Source organism: Pan troglodytes, chromosome 5 (assembly GCF_028858775.2).
Source record: "Pan troglodytes isolate AG18354 chromosome 5, NHGRI_mPanTro3-v2.0_pri, whole genome shotgun sequence".
Taxonomy (NCBI): domain Eukaryota; kingdom Metazoa; phylum Chordata; class Mammalia; order Primates; family Hominidae; genus Pan; species Pan troglodytes.
Window position 1 is genome coordinate 130529794 of NC_072403.2, and position 15238 is coordinate 130545031.

The 15238-nt window shown below is 36.7% G+C and overlaps 1 protein-coding gene across 16 annotated transcripts in view; it reads right to left on the reverse strand.

Annotated features, from left to right (window-relative positions):
* CEP85L (centrosomal protein 85 like) overlaps nucleotides 1-15238 on the reverse strand; it is a 245024-nt gene that overhangs the window by 166496 nt on the left and 63290 nt on the right. For all 16 annotated transcript variants that reach the window (XM_024357387.3, XM_024357393.3, XM_024357383.3 and 13 more), the window contains one exon: nucleotides 895-1053. In XM_024357387.3, coding sequence (XP_024213155.1) covers nucleotides 895-1053 — 159 coding nt within the window. The remainder of the gene's footprint in view (nucleotides 1-894; nucleotides 1054-15238) is intronic.

The following is a 15238-nucleotide window of genomic DNA, read 5'->3' on the forward strand; positions in this document are numbered from 1 at the left end:
AAAACATCCCAAATGTTTTTCAATAGGTAAATGGTTAAAGTGTATTCTCTCCAATACCACCATTACTGAATGCTACTCATCAATAAAAAGGAATGGACTGTTGATACATGTAACAACTGGATGAAAATCCAGAGAAAAAAGCCAGTTTCAAATTCCAGTTATGATTCCATTTATAAAGTATTCTTGAAAAACAAAACTATAGAAATGGAGAGCAAATGGCTTCCAAGAGTTAAGAGATAAAGGAGAAGGGGCAGAGAGAGAAGTGGGTGTGGGAAACATGAGGTATGTGGAAATGTTCTGAATCTCAGCTCTATCAATGTCAATACCCTGGTTACAACACTATTATTTCTTAAAACTGTATATAAATCTATAATTATCTCAAAGTAAGAAGTTTAGTTAAAAAGATGAAGGAAAAACTCTTATGACTAGAGGGACAATTTTCTTTTTTTGAGATGGAGTCTCGCTCTGTCCCCCAGGCTGGAGTGCAGTGGCACGATCTCAGCTCACTGCAAGCTCCGCCTCCTGGGTTCACGCCATTCTCGTGCCTCAGCCTCTCAAGTAGCTGGGACTACAGGCACCCGCCACCACGTCCAGCTAATTTTTTGTATTTTTAGTAGAGACGGGATTTCATTGTATTAGACAAGATGGTCTCGATCTCCTGACCTCGTGATCCGCCCACCTCAGCCTCCCAAAGTGCTGGGATTATAGGCATGAGCCACAGCGCCCGGTCGATTAGAGGGACAATTTTATTTGATATACAGCAACACTGAACATTATTAAATATTCAAACACTATAATTTTCAGTATGAAACAATAAAACATATCCCCTGAAAATTCTTGTACCACAACCACTCTTCAAAGATTCATATATAAACAATAAGAATTTTAGCTCACCTTCCACGCTATCAGAACAGGAAGTTCCAATGCCAGTGTCTCCACTGTCAGAAGCTATACTGTGTCTCCTGATATGGTTATTTCGATGGTTAGATGGAACAGTTGTGGCCTGCCACAATGATTCATTAGCAGGTAGCCATGCTGATGAATAATCTGGGCCTAAAAAGGGAAATATGTAACAGTTAACACATATATCTGAGTAGGCAGAAGATTTTTTTTTTACCTTGTGGAAAATACACATAGGGTATAAAAGGTATACAAGGTTCTTTTCTGCCCAAAATAATTTAAAATGATCAACAAAATTAACCAAATAAATGCATATATCACACATATATCAATTAAGTGTGATTACATAGCTTCCTCTAGCTGAAGAACTCTGTTTTCTGCTTCCGGGCATTAAACTTTTAAAGACGTACTGCTGTGTTATTAAAAATGTTGGAACTATCCACTTATCTTCAAATGTCAGTACTCTGCTCTAGAATAATTGATAGGTGGCATCTGTGATTATACATACATGCATTAGCTGAAAATCAGGGCTCAGGAAAAATTCAATAATAATGCATGATAATATAAATAGGATATCCACATGGACTATGAAAACAATCCATTTTTTTCTGCTATATATCTACTAAATGTTTTCTACAATCATCACTTAAAATTTTTAAATTTTACATTATTTTATTTGAATTATTTCCTTAATTATTATTTAATAACAGTTTAATAGCACAGCATTTTCCTACTCTTAGCTTGATTTGTCCTTTTTTTTTGAGACGAGTCTCGCTGTCACCCAGGCTGGGTGGAGTGCAGTGGCGCGATCTCTGCTCACTGTAAGCGCTGCCTCCCGGGTTCACGCCATTCTCCTGCCTCAGCCTCCGGAGCAGCTGAGACTACAGGTGCCCACCACCACACCCGGCTAATTTTTTGCATTTTTAGTAGAGATGAGGTTTCACCGTGTTAACCAGGATGGTCTCCATCTCCTGACCTCGTGATCCACCCACCTCCGCCTCCCAAAGTGCTGGGATTACAGGTGTGAGCCACTGCGCCCAGCTAGATTTGTCCTTTTAATTTAAATACTTTTTAGCTAATTTAAGGTTTTTCAATGTTCTTTCAATGTTTATTTCCACTTACTCATTTTTACTTAACTTTTATTTGACTTTTTCTGTTTTACCCATCACTTATTGTCTAGTACAGTGCTACTCAAAGGATATCAATGGACCAGTGCCAATCTGTACTATTTGTTACAAGTTAGACGCAGAAATAAATAAGCATCTAGAAATGTTATTGTACTATAATTAGAAAGAGAAATTTTAAATTCGTTCAACTTTACATAAAACCTGTAGAAGCACAAATCTTTACTAATGCCTAATACAGTAAGTCTCAATTCAGGGCTTACAGAATTATTCATAAAAGTTAAGAAGTTCCCCTACATGAATTTTAGGCTCTCATTTCAATGACAGTTCTTAAAAAATTAATAAGCACATTACAGATTATCTGAACAGCCAACTTAAAACATTATTTCCACATAATTTCAATGCTCCCATATCTGTATAGCAGCCTTAAAAAGATTTATCACATAATTCAATGTCCCCATCTGTGTTTTACGGTTGAAATAGCAGTTGCTTCTAAGTAAAGAGCAAATGACATCACTGGGTATTTACCATTATTTGAAAGAAGATAGCTTTACAGAATTATTCATTGATACCCTATTGAAACCGGCATGCAAGGAATGCCTTCTGGCAGTTTAAACATAAGGGTAACAAAACAACAAACATGCATAAAATTAATTATACCCGTTTTTTTTTAACCACACTTTTAGGAATAGTTGTTCTCTATGTCAGTATTAAAATCAAAATATATAAACAAATTAATAAAACCAGACCTAAAGCTACCTCTATCATACTAAGCTCAACATTAATGATTCACTTTTAATAAAACATTGTCACATTATTTTATTTAATGCATTTATTTAAATGCAATTTATCAATTAAATTTAGGCTTTATAGATGTATAAAGTATATAAGCAGCCTTAAAAGCCTTATACATTTAAATTAACAAATCAAATTTGAAAAACAGTGGCCAAAGAGACACTTTTACCAGCTTTGAGGTCCAGAACAACCACTTAAAGCTTTGTAGATTCTAGACTTCTCTCAGAATGAGACTTTTCAATTCAAGTGATTCAACACTCACATTAAAGCACCAGAAGAAGGCGTTCTGTCACCAGATCTATTCTAATTCTGATCTGTGGTCTGTAATCTATACCAAAATTTTTTTTCAATCAGGTAACATCCCATCTAAATGAGCTCAAAGTCCTGCCTAAACTATTATCAAAAATGGCAACCAGCCTAGACTCACAAGTGCAAACCTATTAGCTGGATAATTATTTTTTTTTAAGAATACCCAGCAAATAGCATAAATAGGCTGGGACTATATGTAAATGAAAAAATAAATATAAGAAACGATGCCAAATCTCACTAATGGTGGGAGAAGTGAAAAAGACAATAAATTTTCTGGACTTTTAAAACTATCAAGTTGATAAAAGAAAGACTGGTGTCAACCAAGTGAGGGGAATGTTCATATATTTTTGTGGCCTTGCAAATTGGTACAACCTTTCTAAAGGGCAAACTGGAAAGTGGTATCTAAATTTCAATATAGACATGACCTTCTACTGAGAATTTATCCTAAGGAAATATCAGACAATTACAAATAAATATGAGTATAAGGACATTCCTGACAGCACTGCTTAAAGTAAATGCCTATGAACAAAATATAAACTGTTAATTAGTTGATAATGTTTAAGTGCTAAAAATGATTTTATCAACCTATTTTTTAACATGGAAGAACATCCAGAATATATTTAGTGTGTATGGAAGAGAAGCATTTTATGTAGCTATATACATAATATGATTCCACAGCTAGAGAAGAGTTTGTACATTTACATACATGGAAGAAGCTTTCAGGGAGCTCTATATCTAAATGCTAACACTGACTATGTTTTACTAAAGGAAGAAATACATTACAGGAACATTTACTCCATCATTGGTTATTATTATTATTCAATCTACCAGTTTATGTGGGGAAATGCTGAAAATTATGCATACTGATTTGCAGATTACATCAACATTTGATTCGGAGATTAGACACCAGCTATAGCTCAAGATACGCAAATTCAGATTCCTAGTAACAATTTTTACAAAAGCTGCATAAAATGGCTAGAATTAAAACCCTTGCTTTTAGGCAATATAACTATTTTGAGCAGTATAAAGTCATGCTCCATTAAAGCCTACAACACACCTCCACCCTATTTATTGTTGACAAGTCTTGGCCAATAAACCATTTGTGGATTAAAAGGCAATAATCATTCTCTCTCTCACTCTCTCTCCACTCACTCACTTTCTCACTCCAGTAATGGGAAGGAAAGCCCACTGTACATATTAATGCTATGGTGTTATTATCACAAGCTAGGACAACCTTCAATCATTAGTCTTGTATAATTAACTATTGCCAGAAAAACAGTTCAATAAAACCTTTTTCTGTCAAGAGCCAGATTGTAAATATTTTCAGTTTTGTGGGTCACTCAATCTCCGTCTCAACTAGCCAATTCTGCCACTGTAGTCTAAATCAGCTGTAAACAATAAAATGGATGTGGCTATATTGTAATAAAACTTTATTTACAAAAACAGGTGACAAGTCCAATGAAACCTGGGGGCCAGTTTGCAGACTCCTGAGATGTGGTAAAAAATCATTCTAACTGAAAAGAGTCCCTAAAATTCAACTGATTCATAAGTAACTACAGCCAGCATGTTAATTCATTCCTTTATTTGGAAGAAAAGTGAGCTCATCCTAGAGTACATATCAGCAAGCCAGGCTGCCCAGAATCTGACAATTCATGAAAGCACTACTGAGGTTTTTCAAGGATTACAAAGACAAATAAATGTCAACAAGTGTTTTAGGTTTCTTTTTCCAGAATAAATGATCTCAGTTTATCCATATGGTATGGAACTCCTGGACAATGTCAAATATGTGTGATGGTTAATTTTACATGACAACTTGACTGGACCATGGGGTGCCCAGATATGCAGTCAAACATTACTTCCGTGAAGGTGTTTGGATGAGCTCAACATTCAGATTGGTCGACTGGATAAGGCAGACTGCCCTCCATAATGTGGGTGGGCTTCACTGAACCAGCTGAAGGCCTGAACACAACAAAAAAGCTAACCATCCCCTAAGCAGAAGAGAATTCTTCTTGCCTGATCCCCTTTGACTAAATACACTAGTACACTGGCTTTTTCCTACCTTCAAGCTTGAACTGATCTCTTCCTGGGGCTTGAGCCTGCCAGCATTCAGACTGGAACTATGCTATCAACAATCCCAGGTCTCCAGCTTGCCAAATCAACTCACAGATCTTGGGACCTGTCAGCCACCATAATCTCATGAGCCAATTCTTAATTAATTAATTAAATGCTATTGGCTCTGTTTCTCTGGAGAACTTGAATACAATATTGGGAAAACTAGAAAAATTCTAATCTTGCCTACAGATATGAAAAAGTGGGGACAGCCTTCTATTTAGAAAAGAACAATAGTTGTAATCCTCAATTTCCATTACAGTATTTCAATATCATCTACTCAATATGATACCTATTCCACAGATTTCCAAAGCACATCAGTACAATCTCAACTGTTATCTAACTTTTATACAAAAAAAGCTATAAGAAATGACAGAGAAAATGGTCTAAGACATGCTATCATTCCGCCCCTCTAGAAACCCTAAATTCTATCTTTGAATCACAGAGCAGTACATACATACTTAGAGCCTTTTTATTTAGCAACTCAGGGAAATGATCTTCCTAAAATTTCTTTCAGTGTACTGCCACCTTATAAACTTGAACCTCTGACTTTTACAGAAGGACACAAAAAGTAAGCAAACCACGTAAATCATCAAATTGTTGTCTAGGCCGGGCAAGGTGGCTCACACCTGTAATCCCAGCACTTTGGGAGGCCAACGCTGGCAGACAGCTTGAGTTCAAGAGTTTAAGACCAGCCTGGAAAACATGGCAAAAGCCCATCTCTACAAAAGAAAAAAAAAAAAATTCAAAAAAATGCCTCTGTGCATGGTGGCACATGCCTGTAGTGTCAGCTACCTGGGAAGCTAAGCTACTTGAACCCAGGAGGTGGAGGCTGCAGTAAGCCAAGATCATGCCACTACACTCCAGCCTGGGTAATAAAGCAAGACTCTGTCTCAAAAAAAAAAAAAAAAAAAAAGTTGTCTATATATTTAAGAAGTTAAAGGCAAACACTAAAAATATTTGCAGATATGGTATTAATGCATAATTATAAACAGATCATAAGCAAACTAAAAATAAATAAATAAATAAATACTAAATGGTTTAGTCTAAATGGACAAAGGACAAACCCCAAAGGGAAAAACACAAATAAAAAATTCTGAAAAATAGTCCAAGCCCACTGGTAAGCAAGTAGTATCAAATTCAGAAGACATGCTATTTTTCAGCTATCAATCTAGCAAAAATGTTAAAAGAACAAAACAACAGTGTTCCTAGATACTCCCATACACTGATAATGGTAATGTTAATTTATTCATTACAAAAACACAACCTTTTGATAGGCTATTAGGCAATATACATCATGTGTAGTACATGCCTGTAATACCAGCTACGCAGGAAGCCGAGGTAAGATTGCTTAAGCCCAGGAGTTCAAGACCAGTCTGGGCAACATAGTGAGACCGTCTCAAAAAAAAAAAAAGGAAAAGAATTAACTATATAAATTGATCTCCTCCCACCTGAACTAATTTACCTTAACCTTTAAACATAACTATGTCTTTAAAAAGAAGATCTGGTATTGTATGTGCCTCAAACACTGAAGATGATTAACAAATGTCATGAAAATAACATTCTAATCTTTTAATTTAAACTGAAAAAATTCACAGTCTGAGAAGAATGACATGACTTGTCTTTAGACAAGTCAATCCAGAAGCACAATACAGGAAGAAGTACATGTGAAATATGCTGACCAGGTGATTTAATAAGGAAAATTTTCTCACAGAATAGTTACAAGACTATGTTACTGAAATGGGAATATTGATATCTAGTATGCAATATGCACTTAAAAACTCAAAATAAGGCTGAATAACCTCTGGCAATAATGTCTTACCTAAAGACAAAAGCACTGCTGTAAGAACAGCAAAGATCCCAAGAAACTCTACATTGGAACTCCTCTTTGGAAGACAATATGTTACATTTTTCAATACTGATTTTTTAATACTAATTTTAATTATTTTAATAGAATACTGAGTGCCTGCGGATAACATTAAAAATTCTGAATATTTCTCAGACAGGAAGATTAGCATTAAATAAAAAAGCAACCTATTTTACTTCTGAAGCTCTTTTATTGGAAGCAAAAATGCATACAGTATCAAGTATTCCACAGCATTTGAATATATATGTAACTGCACTGAGAACAAGAACTAATCTCATTGAATATTTTAATGACAGCTCTAAATTGAAGAAAATAAAAATAACACTACTGACAAAGCAGATTTATACTTTTAAATAAGCTGAATACATAATACAAATCGAGAATACAAATTGCAATGTTTTTCAGAATGCAGATTATCTGTCACCCATTAGTATGTTTTAAAATCAACTTGGAAACCAACACTTTCAAATAAAATAGTAGATAAAGCATGTTTACCCTTATATTACATAAGTAGCACGCGGTTCACATTTTAACATCTCTGAAATATTAACAAGTACTTTTGCACAAAGAACCTATTCTGCTGCTGGAATAACTCCACTCAAGCCAGCCTCTACTCTACTATCTTCTAGAATCAAGCATGTTTATGTTATTCTTCTACTAACATAGATCTGTGAGCCCCTTACGGCATATTAAATAAATTCAAACTCCTTAAGTTAGGCAAAGTTCTTCACCAATTGTCAGCTTCACTTTGCAACTTCTACCTACAAAAACTATCTAGCCACACTTACCTAATCACTTCCTCCAAACAGATGAGACTCTTTCATGACTCCAAGCTGTTTCACTTCTGCACCTTAAGAGTCCTAGTTCAGAATTAACTTGTTCTGTCTTCCCTGATTCCTCCAGGTGGCATTAAATACTTTGTTCACTCCCAATATATTATTCAAAATTCCAACAACATTTAATAAATTATATTAACCCATATGTATATGACTTTCTTCTCCCTCAAACTGTGAAAAATGAAAGGCAACTTTTTTTAGTGTCCAGTACCTAGCAAAGAGCTGCACACTTATACAGGGTCTCAATAAATGTAGTCATTATAACCACTGGATACCTAACAAATGTTCACAGAATAAAATTAGAATTTTGGAAGCCTTACAATTACAACTACAAAAATATCTTTGTGTTCAGAAAAAGGATTCAAACAAGCGTTTTGTTTGGTGGTTGTTGTCTGCTTATTTTAAAATCCAGGATATTTTAAACTATCCCTTGAGCCAGTATGCATTTAAGTATCTATTTAGAGATCAGTAAATATTTATCAATGCAGCTTTTTAAAAAGTAATTTTAAATAATTTAGAGATCTGATGGCCAACATTCCTAACATGGGAAAACAGTCTCCAATAGGTTAAAAAGACACAAAACTCACACAAAAAATTAGAACATTAAACGGTAAGAAAAAAACGTTCATATTAACAGTAGCCAAACAGAAAAAACCAACAAATCTGGAACTACACTGCAGAATATCTAGCTAAGATGACAGAAACATCACATAGTGTTATTTTCTCCATCCCAATCCTCCACTCCATTTCAGTACTATTTATCTCTAGGGTAAGTGACTCCAATAGTCTTAGTTTTTTTCTTTTATCACAGAATTACCAGTATAGCTCAGTGGAAAAGATGTGCACTGTGAAACCAGGCTACCTGGGTTCAAGTTCATTCTACCTCTTATTAGCAGTAAGTCCTCATAAATCACTTAACCTCTCTGTGCCTCAATTTCTTCATATGTAAGAGAAGAAAAAAATTATAGAATAGTACCTATATTATAGGGTTGTTGTGATCAATGAACATGTAAAGTTTTTTGTTGTTGTTATTGTTTTTGAGACAGAGCCTCTCTCAGTTGCCCAGGCTGGAGTGCAGTAGTGCAGTCTCGGCTCACTGCAACATTCATCCCCCAGGTTCAAGAGATTCTCCTGCCTCAGCCTCCCAAGTTGTGCGGATTACAGGCACACACCACCATGTCTGGCTAATTTTTTAGGTTTTTTTTAAGTAGAGATGGGGTTTCGCCATGTTGGCCAGGCTGGTCTCGAACTCCTGACCTCAAGTGATCCGCCTGCTCAGCCTCCCAAAGTACTGGGATTACAGGCGTGAGCCACTGCACCTGGCCTGTAAAGATATTTTTGAAAGTGCCAGACATATAATTAGGATCTCAATAAATGTTATTATTTTTATTACTGTCCATGCATAGAAATTTTCCAGAAGGATAACTAAAAACTATTAAAAATGGAGTGGAGGACTGACATGAAAGGTAGATAAAAAAGCTTACTTCACTTTAAGCTTTTCTGTACTGAGTCAACATTTTACTGAGTATGTGTAACTTTAATAATGAGAAGAAAAAAATCATCTGACAAATACCACATAACAATAATTCTTCTGCTCCTCATGAGGTACAGTACCCCACTCTCTTCCAAGTTTTTAACCTTGCTCCTTTCCCTCCCTATTTAATCAAGGACATCTACACTGTCACCAGCTTCTCTCTTAATATCTTACTAGCATGTTTACAACTACTTATCTCCTTCAAAACACAAACCCAATGCCCATCTCTCTGATAACCACCACTTTTTAACATCATTCCAAGAGATTAAGCATAAGCTTTCTATCTCTATGATCTGCAAAGTGAATACATGCATGCCAGGGAGTACACAAGCCAATCCACTGGCAAGCTGCTGGAAGAAAAAAACTTCTGTTTATATTGAAAATTATCTTTAAGAAAAAGTAATGCATTAAATTTTGCTATAATATTTAACATACAGGTTAACACTAGTGCCCTTACTTGGATTATCAGAGCATTATGTTACATATATGTAACATAAACGGAGGTGCTCTATACAGAGGGCTTGACGGTGACTTTCTCCTTTGTTCATTTGATTTTTTCGTATGGGTATGCATTGCAGTTCATGGCTGGTTAAGCAGATTTGCATATCGATAACATTAGGTAGTTTTACTTAAACTAGCCCTCACAAAATGGATTTGTGGCTCTATATTACTGCAAAGAAACCTGAAGTTGAAAAACCTGAAGATAATACTAAAAATGTAAGTATAAACAAACAAGAAAATAGTCAAGCTGATGCCTCCCATGCACACACTTCAACATTCCTTTTGCAAGAGAAAAAAAAAATTACAAAATCAGATCTGACAGTAATATGTCACCTAGCATTTCTGTTTGAAAAAATAACCATTGATCCCCATAAGGGTAAAGATGATGCTTTCAAATGAAACGTTCAATATGGAGAGGGCATACTGGAAATCAACATGACTCTTGTATCTGCATATGCGAGTTGGAAAAAATAATTTTTAAAATATATCAACTGTATGTACCACTAAAAAAAAGGATGCCAATTAAATGACACCCCGAATTACATGATGCATCCATATATCAGAAATGCTAAAACATTTTTAAAGTACATTTTAAAATTGATAAAGTATAATAAATATTGCATACATAAAATAGGAGCATTTGGGTGAAATTTTTGCTGTTAGGCATGTCTAAAAAATAAGGAGTCCATTGGTTCTCTATGGTCTCAAAACATTTGCTATACCCTACCCTTTTTATGAAAGGTTTGTAAAATGTGTCAAAAAAATAAAAATAAACAACAGGTAGCAAAACGGGGAGGTGAATTGAGAAACTGTGCTGCTCCAATCCCAAAAGAGATCCAAAGATCTGCTCAGACATGAAAAGTTAGGTTCTAGCCAGAAGTAAAATTCTAGGCCAGAAGAAAGTAAGAATCAAGAATAAAGTAAGATCAGATTCCAAGATTGGGAATTAAACTTAAGCAGTCACTGAAGATGCTTTCACTCAGCTAAAATAAGGTTAGCAGCATCAAGTAAGTATACTTTCTCACATAAACACACTAGTTAAAAAATACCTACATTAAAATCTAGCTCAATCTAAGCTAATAGGCTTTCTTGGGTTGGGCACGGTGGTTCACATCTGTAATACCAGCACTTTGGGAGGCTGAGCAGGGTGGATCACCTAAGGTCAGGAGTTCGAGACCAGCCTGGCCAACACGGTGAAACCCTGTCTCTACTAAAAATATATATATAAAATAAATTAGTCCAGCGTGGTGGTGCACACCTGTAATCCCAGCTACTTGGGAGGCAGAGGTTGCAGTGAGCCGAGATCACACCACTGCACTCCAGCCTGGGTGACAGAGAGACTCCGTCTCAAAAACCAAAAAAGTTGTGTTCAAAAAAGCATTTTGGCAACTATTAGGAATAACAGCCACGTATTTAGTTTTTGGTAAGTCCTTGTTCCTGTTTAAAAACTGGGAAAATAAGGTACAGTTAACAACTAATGAGGCTGTTCATAAAACCACTACAAATATATACAACTTGGTATTTCAGACAGGCTTATCTTTGTCCTAGAACATAAGAATCATACACAATACATTTAAATGGCTAAAGAAAAATAAAGTCTTAAAATATTACAAAATAATTCAGAAAATTTATAAATATATGGAAGTTTTCTGTTCCCAAAATTAAAGCACTTAACTTCTAGTCCAACTTTTCAGTACATTATTCCTAAAATGAGACAGAATGCTCAGTATTAATGAGAATGCTTTAGAAAAGCTTCAGAAATGTCATAGCAAGGCCATATATATATAATTTCTTATGGTCAGGAGGCAATCTCTGCCTCTACAAAAGCAATGTAATCAACTGGTAGAAAATGTTAAACTACATGAAACATAGTCCAAATCTTTCATCCCAAAATCTTTCAGAGAAATATATAACTAAAAACTATAGTTCATTTCAGAACTCTAAACTTTAATACTAAAAACTATTTTCAAAACGAGTATCAATAAAGCAAATAAGTTTCATTCACTAGACATTAACAGTGTAGAAAGGCATACAACAGTTTCTGATCTTACATTAACTCTCTTTAAAGGAACTTAAAATCCTATCAACGACTTTAATTAATTTAGCACTACCTAATGAAGTCTTTAAACAATTTACAGCAGGAGAAAAAAAACAAAAGTAGGGGTAGAGTTACTTTTCTGAGGTAGATTCTCAGATCAGACAGAGGTTAAGAAAAGCATGAAATAAAACTAGATACAGTACTAAAGTCTGGTTCCCTGATTGAGAGAATCTTCTATTCTGAGGGGCGAGAACACTGTTAACACCAGTTCAGACTGCCCTGAGCAGACAGAGTACCCTGGTCAAGACTTGGCCACTGTTCAATGTAAGGAATCCCAGAAAACCCTTCAGTCCTAGGCAACCTATGACACACATCCCCTAGTTTTAAAACTGAAACTTCAGGCAAACCCAGACAACTGGTCACCCTAGCTTAATAAGTGGTAAAGAGCAATTCAAACATTTATTAAGCACTTATGTATCAATCCTTATGCAATAAAGTCAGCTCCACTGGATTAGATAATCTCTAATTTCAGCTAGGTTTATATTTTTAAGTATCTCACTGAAACTGGCCAAATGCATTGATGCATTTTCTTCTGACTCATCTTACATGGCTGCCTGGAAGCATGAGACTGGTGATCACTACTGCCTTCAGACTCCTCTCTACCAGAACACTTCATTGTCCTGCTTTTACTCCTACCACCCTGGCTGCTCCTTCTCAGTGTCTTTGGACGGCACATCTTCCTCTGCCTGAAGAGAAAATGTTAGTGTCCCAGGGCTTAGTCCTCTGTCTTCTCTATTCTCTCGGTGTGATCCATGACCTTTAAACACCATTTATAACCAAGTAATTCTCAAATTCCTATCTCTCACCCAGCAACCTCCCTACTGAGCTCCAGCATTTATACCCAACTTCATATTGAACATCTCACCTGAATTTCTCAAAAGGATCTCAAATTTCACATGGCCAAAAAGAACTCTTGATTCCATTTATTTTCCTTACACTCTCTCCCCACCGCCCTCTGCCCACTAACCTTCCCCATCTCAGGAAATGGCATCACTATCGATTATAATCACAGAAGCCAAAATCAAGATGTCATTTTTGACTCCTCTTTCCCTTAATTGACAACTCCAAACCATCAGTAAATCCTTAAGATTTCTCATGTATATACCAAATCCATTTTCTTCTCTCCAAATCCAATCTAACCATTCTAACTCAAGCCATCATCTCTCACCTAATAACTGCAATGGCCTATTAGCTGTCTTCCCTACTGCTGTTCTTGCCCCACTCCTCTACAATTTCTTCTTCCACAGAATAGCCAAGACTGATTGTAAACACCTAGGACAAGGAATATCTGTTCCATGTCCCCAATACATGGGAACAGTATCTGCCTCATAGTAGGCACTCAATGTGCTCAGGAGTGAAAGAATGAAGTCACTCCCCGGCATTTTCTGACATGCAGAATAGAATCCAGACTCCCTACAACCCCTAACATTATTACCAGGCCTTCCTCACCTCACAGTCCTGCTCACTAAGCTCCAGACTCACTGGAGTTCTTCAAACTTCTCGAACTCATTTCCGCCTTGGAGATTTTTTGTTCCCTCCACCTGAACACTTCTCCCTTCACGTCTGGCTTCTTCTCATCATTCAGGTAACAATGTTACCTCCTCAGAGGCCTCCCTGACCAGCTACTCAAGGAGCTCTGCCCATCCTCTGCCACCTCACCAATCTTCTTCTCCTCTTAGTACTTAACACTAGCTGCATCATCTCACTATCTGTTTACTTACTGATCCTCCCCTCTAAAATGCAAGCCACTACCAGGCAGCATGGTGGTTCATGCCTGTCATCCCAATACTTGGAAGGCCCAGGCAGGAGATCACTTGAGCCTAAAAGCTCAAGACCAGCCTGGGTAACAGTGAGACCTCATCTCTACAGAAAATACAAAAATTAGCCAGCAGTCAGTGCACATGCCTGTATTCCCAGCTGAGCCTGAGAGGCTGAAGCGAGAGGACTGCTTGATCCTGGCAGGTCAAGGCTGCAGAGACCTATGATTGCACAACCGCACTCCAGCCTGACTGACAGAGCGAGACACTGTCTCAAAAACAAAACAAAACAAACAAACAAACAAAACCTAAAAAATGTTTTTAAAAGTAAAATACAAGCCTCCGTAGAGCAAGAACCTTATCTTTCTTGTTCAATGATGTATCCCCAGAGGCTTATACAATGTCTAGCACACTATATTTATTGAAAGAATAATTCACAAACATTTCTAATGCCAAGGTAACAAGCACTATGCTAGGTAACCATTTTTTTTTAATTAAAGAAAAACAGAAATCAAAATATTGGTATGAAAAGTAATTTGGGGCCGGGCGTGGTGGCTCACGCCTTAATCCCAGCACTTTGGGAGGCCGAGGCTGGCAGATCACGAGGTCAGGAGTTCAACACCAGCCTGGCCAATACTGTGAAATCCTGTCTCTACTAAAAATACGAAAATTAGCCAGGCATGGTGGCACACGCCCGTAGTCCCAGCTACTCGGGAGGCTGAGGCAGAAGAATCACTTGAACCCATGAGGCGGAGGTTGCAGTGAGCCGAGATTGCGCCATTGCACTCCAGCCTGGGCAACAGAACAAGATTCTGTCTAAAAAAAAAGAAAAGAAAAGTAATTTGATGTTATTTTTATGTTGATCATGCCCATCCTTAAATGACCCTATACAATAAATGGCTCTTCTTAGAATATTACTTTGCCAGTGTAAAATATGAAAATCCTGATAGTAATAATAATAATGAATAACATGTTATTGCTTAAAAATTGGCTGGGTGCAGTGGCTCATGTCTGTAATCCCAGCACTCTCGGAGGCCAAGGCAGGCGGATCACTTGAGGTCAGGAGTTCAAGACCAACCTGGTCAACACGGTGAAACCCCGACTCTACAAAAATACAAAACATTAGCCAGGTATGGTGGTTTACGCCTCTAATCCCAGATACTCGGGAGGCTGAGGTAGGAGAATCGCTTGAACCCCGGAGACGGAGGTTGCTGTGAGCCGAGATCGCACTCCAGCCTGGGTGACAGAATGAGACTCTGTCTCGAAAAAAATAAAAAATGATATTGCTTAAAAAGTGTCTGATGATCACGTTCTTCACTTTCTTAATGCAAAATTTATGTAATTAGGCTATAACTCAGGAAAATACTATTCAGAAGACTTTATGTCTTCATCATCTTTTCAGAGTATA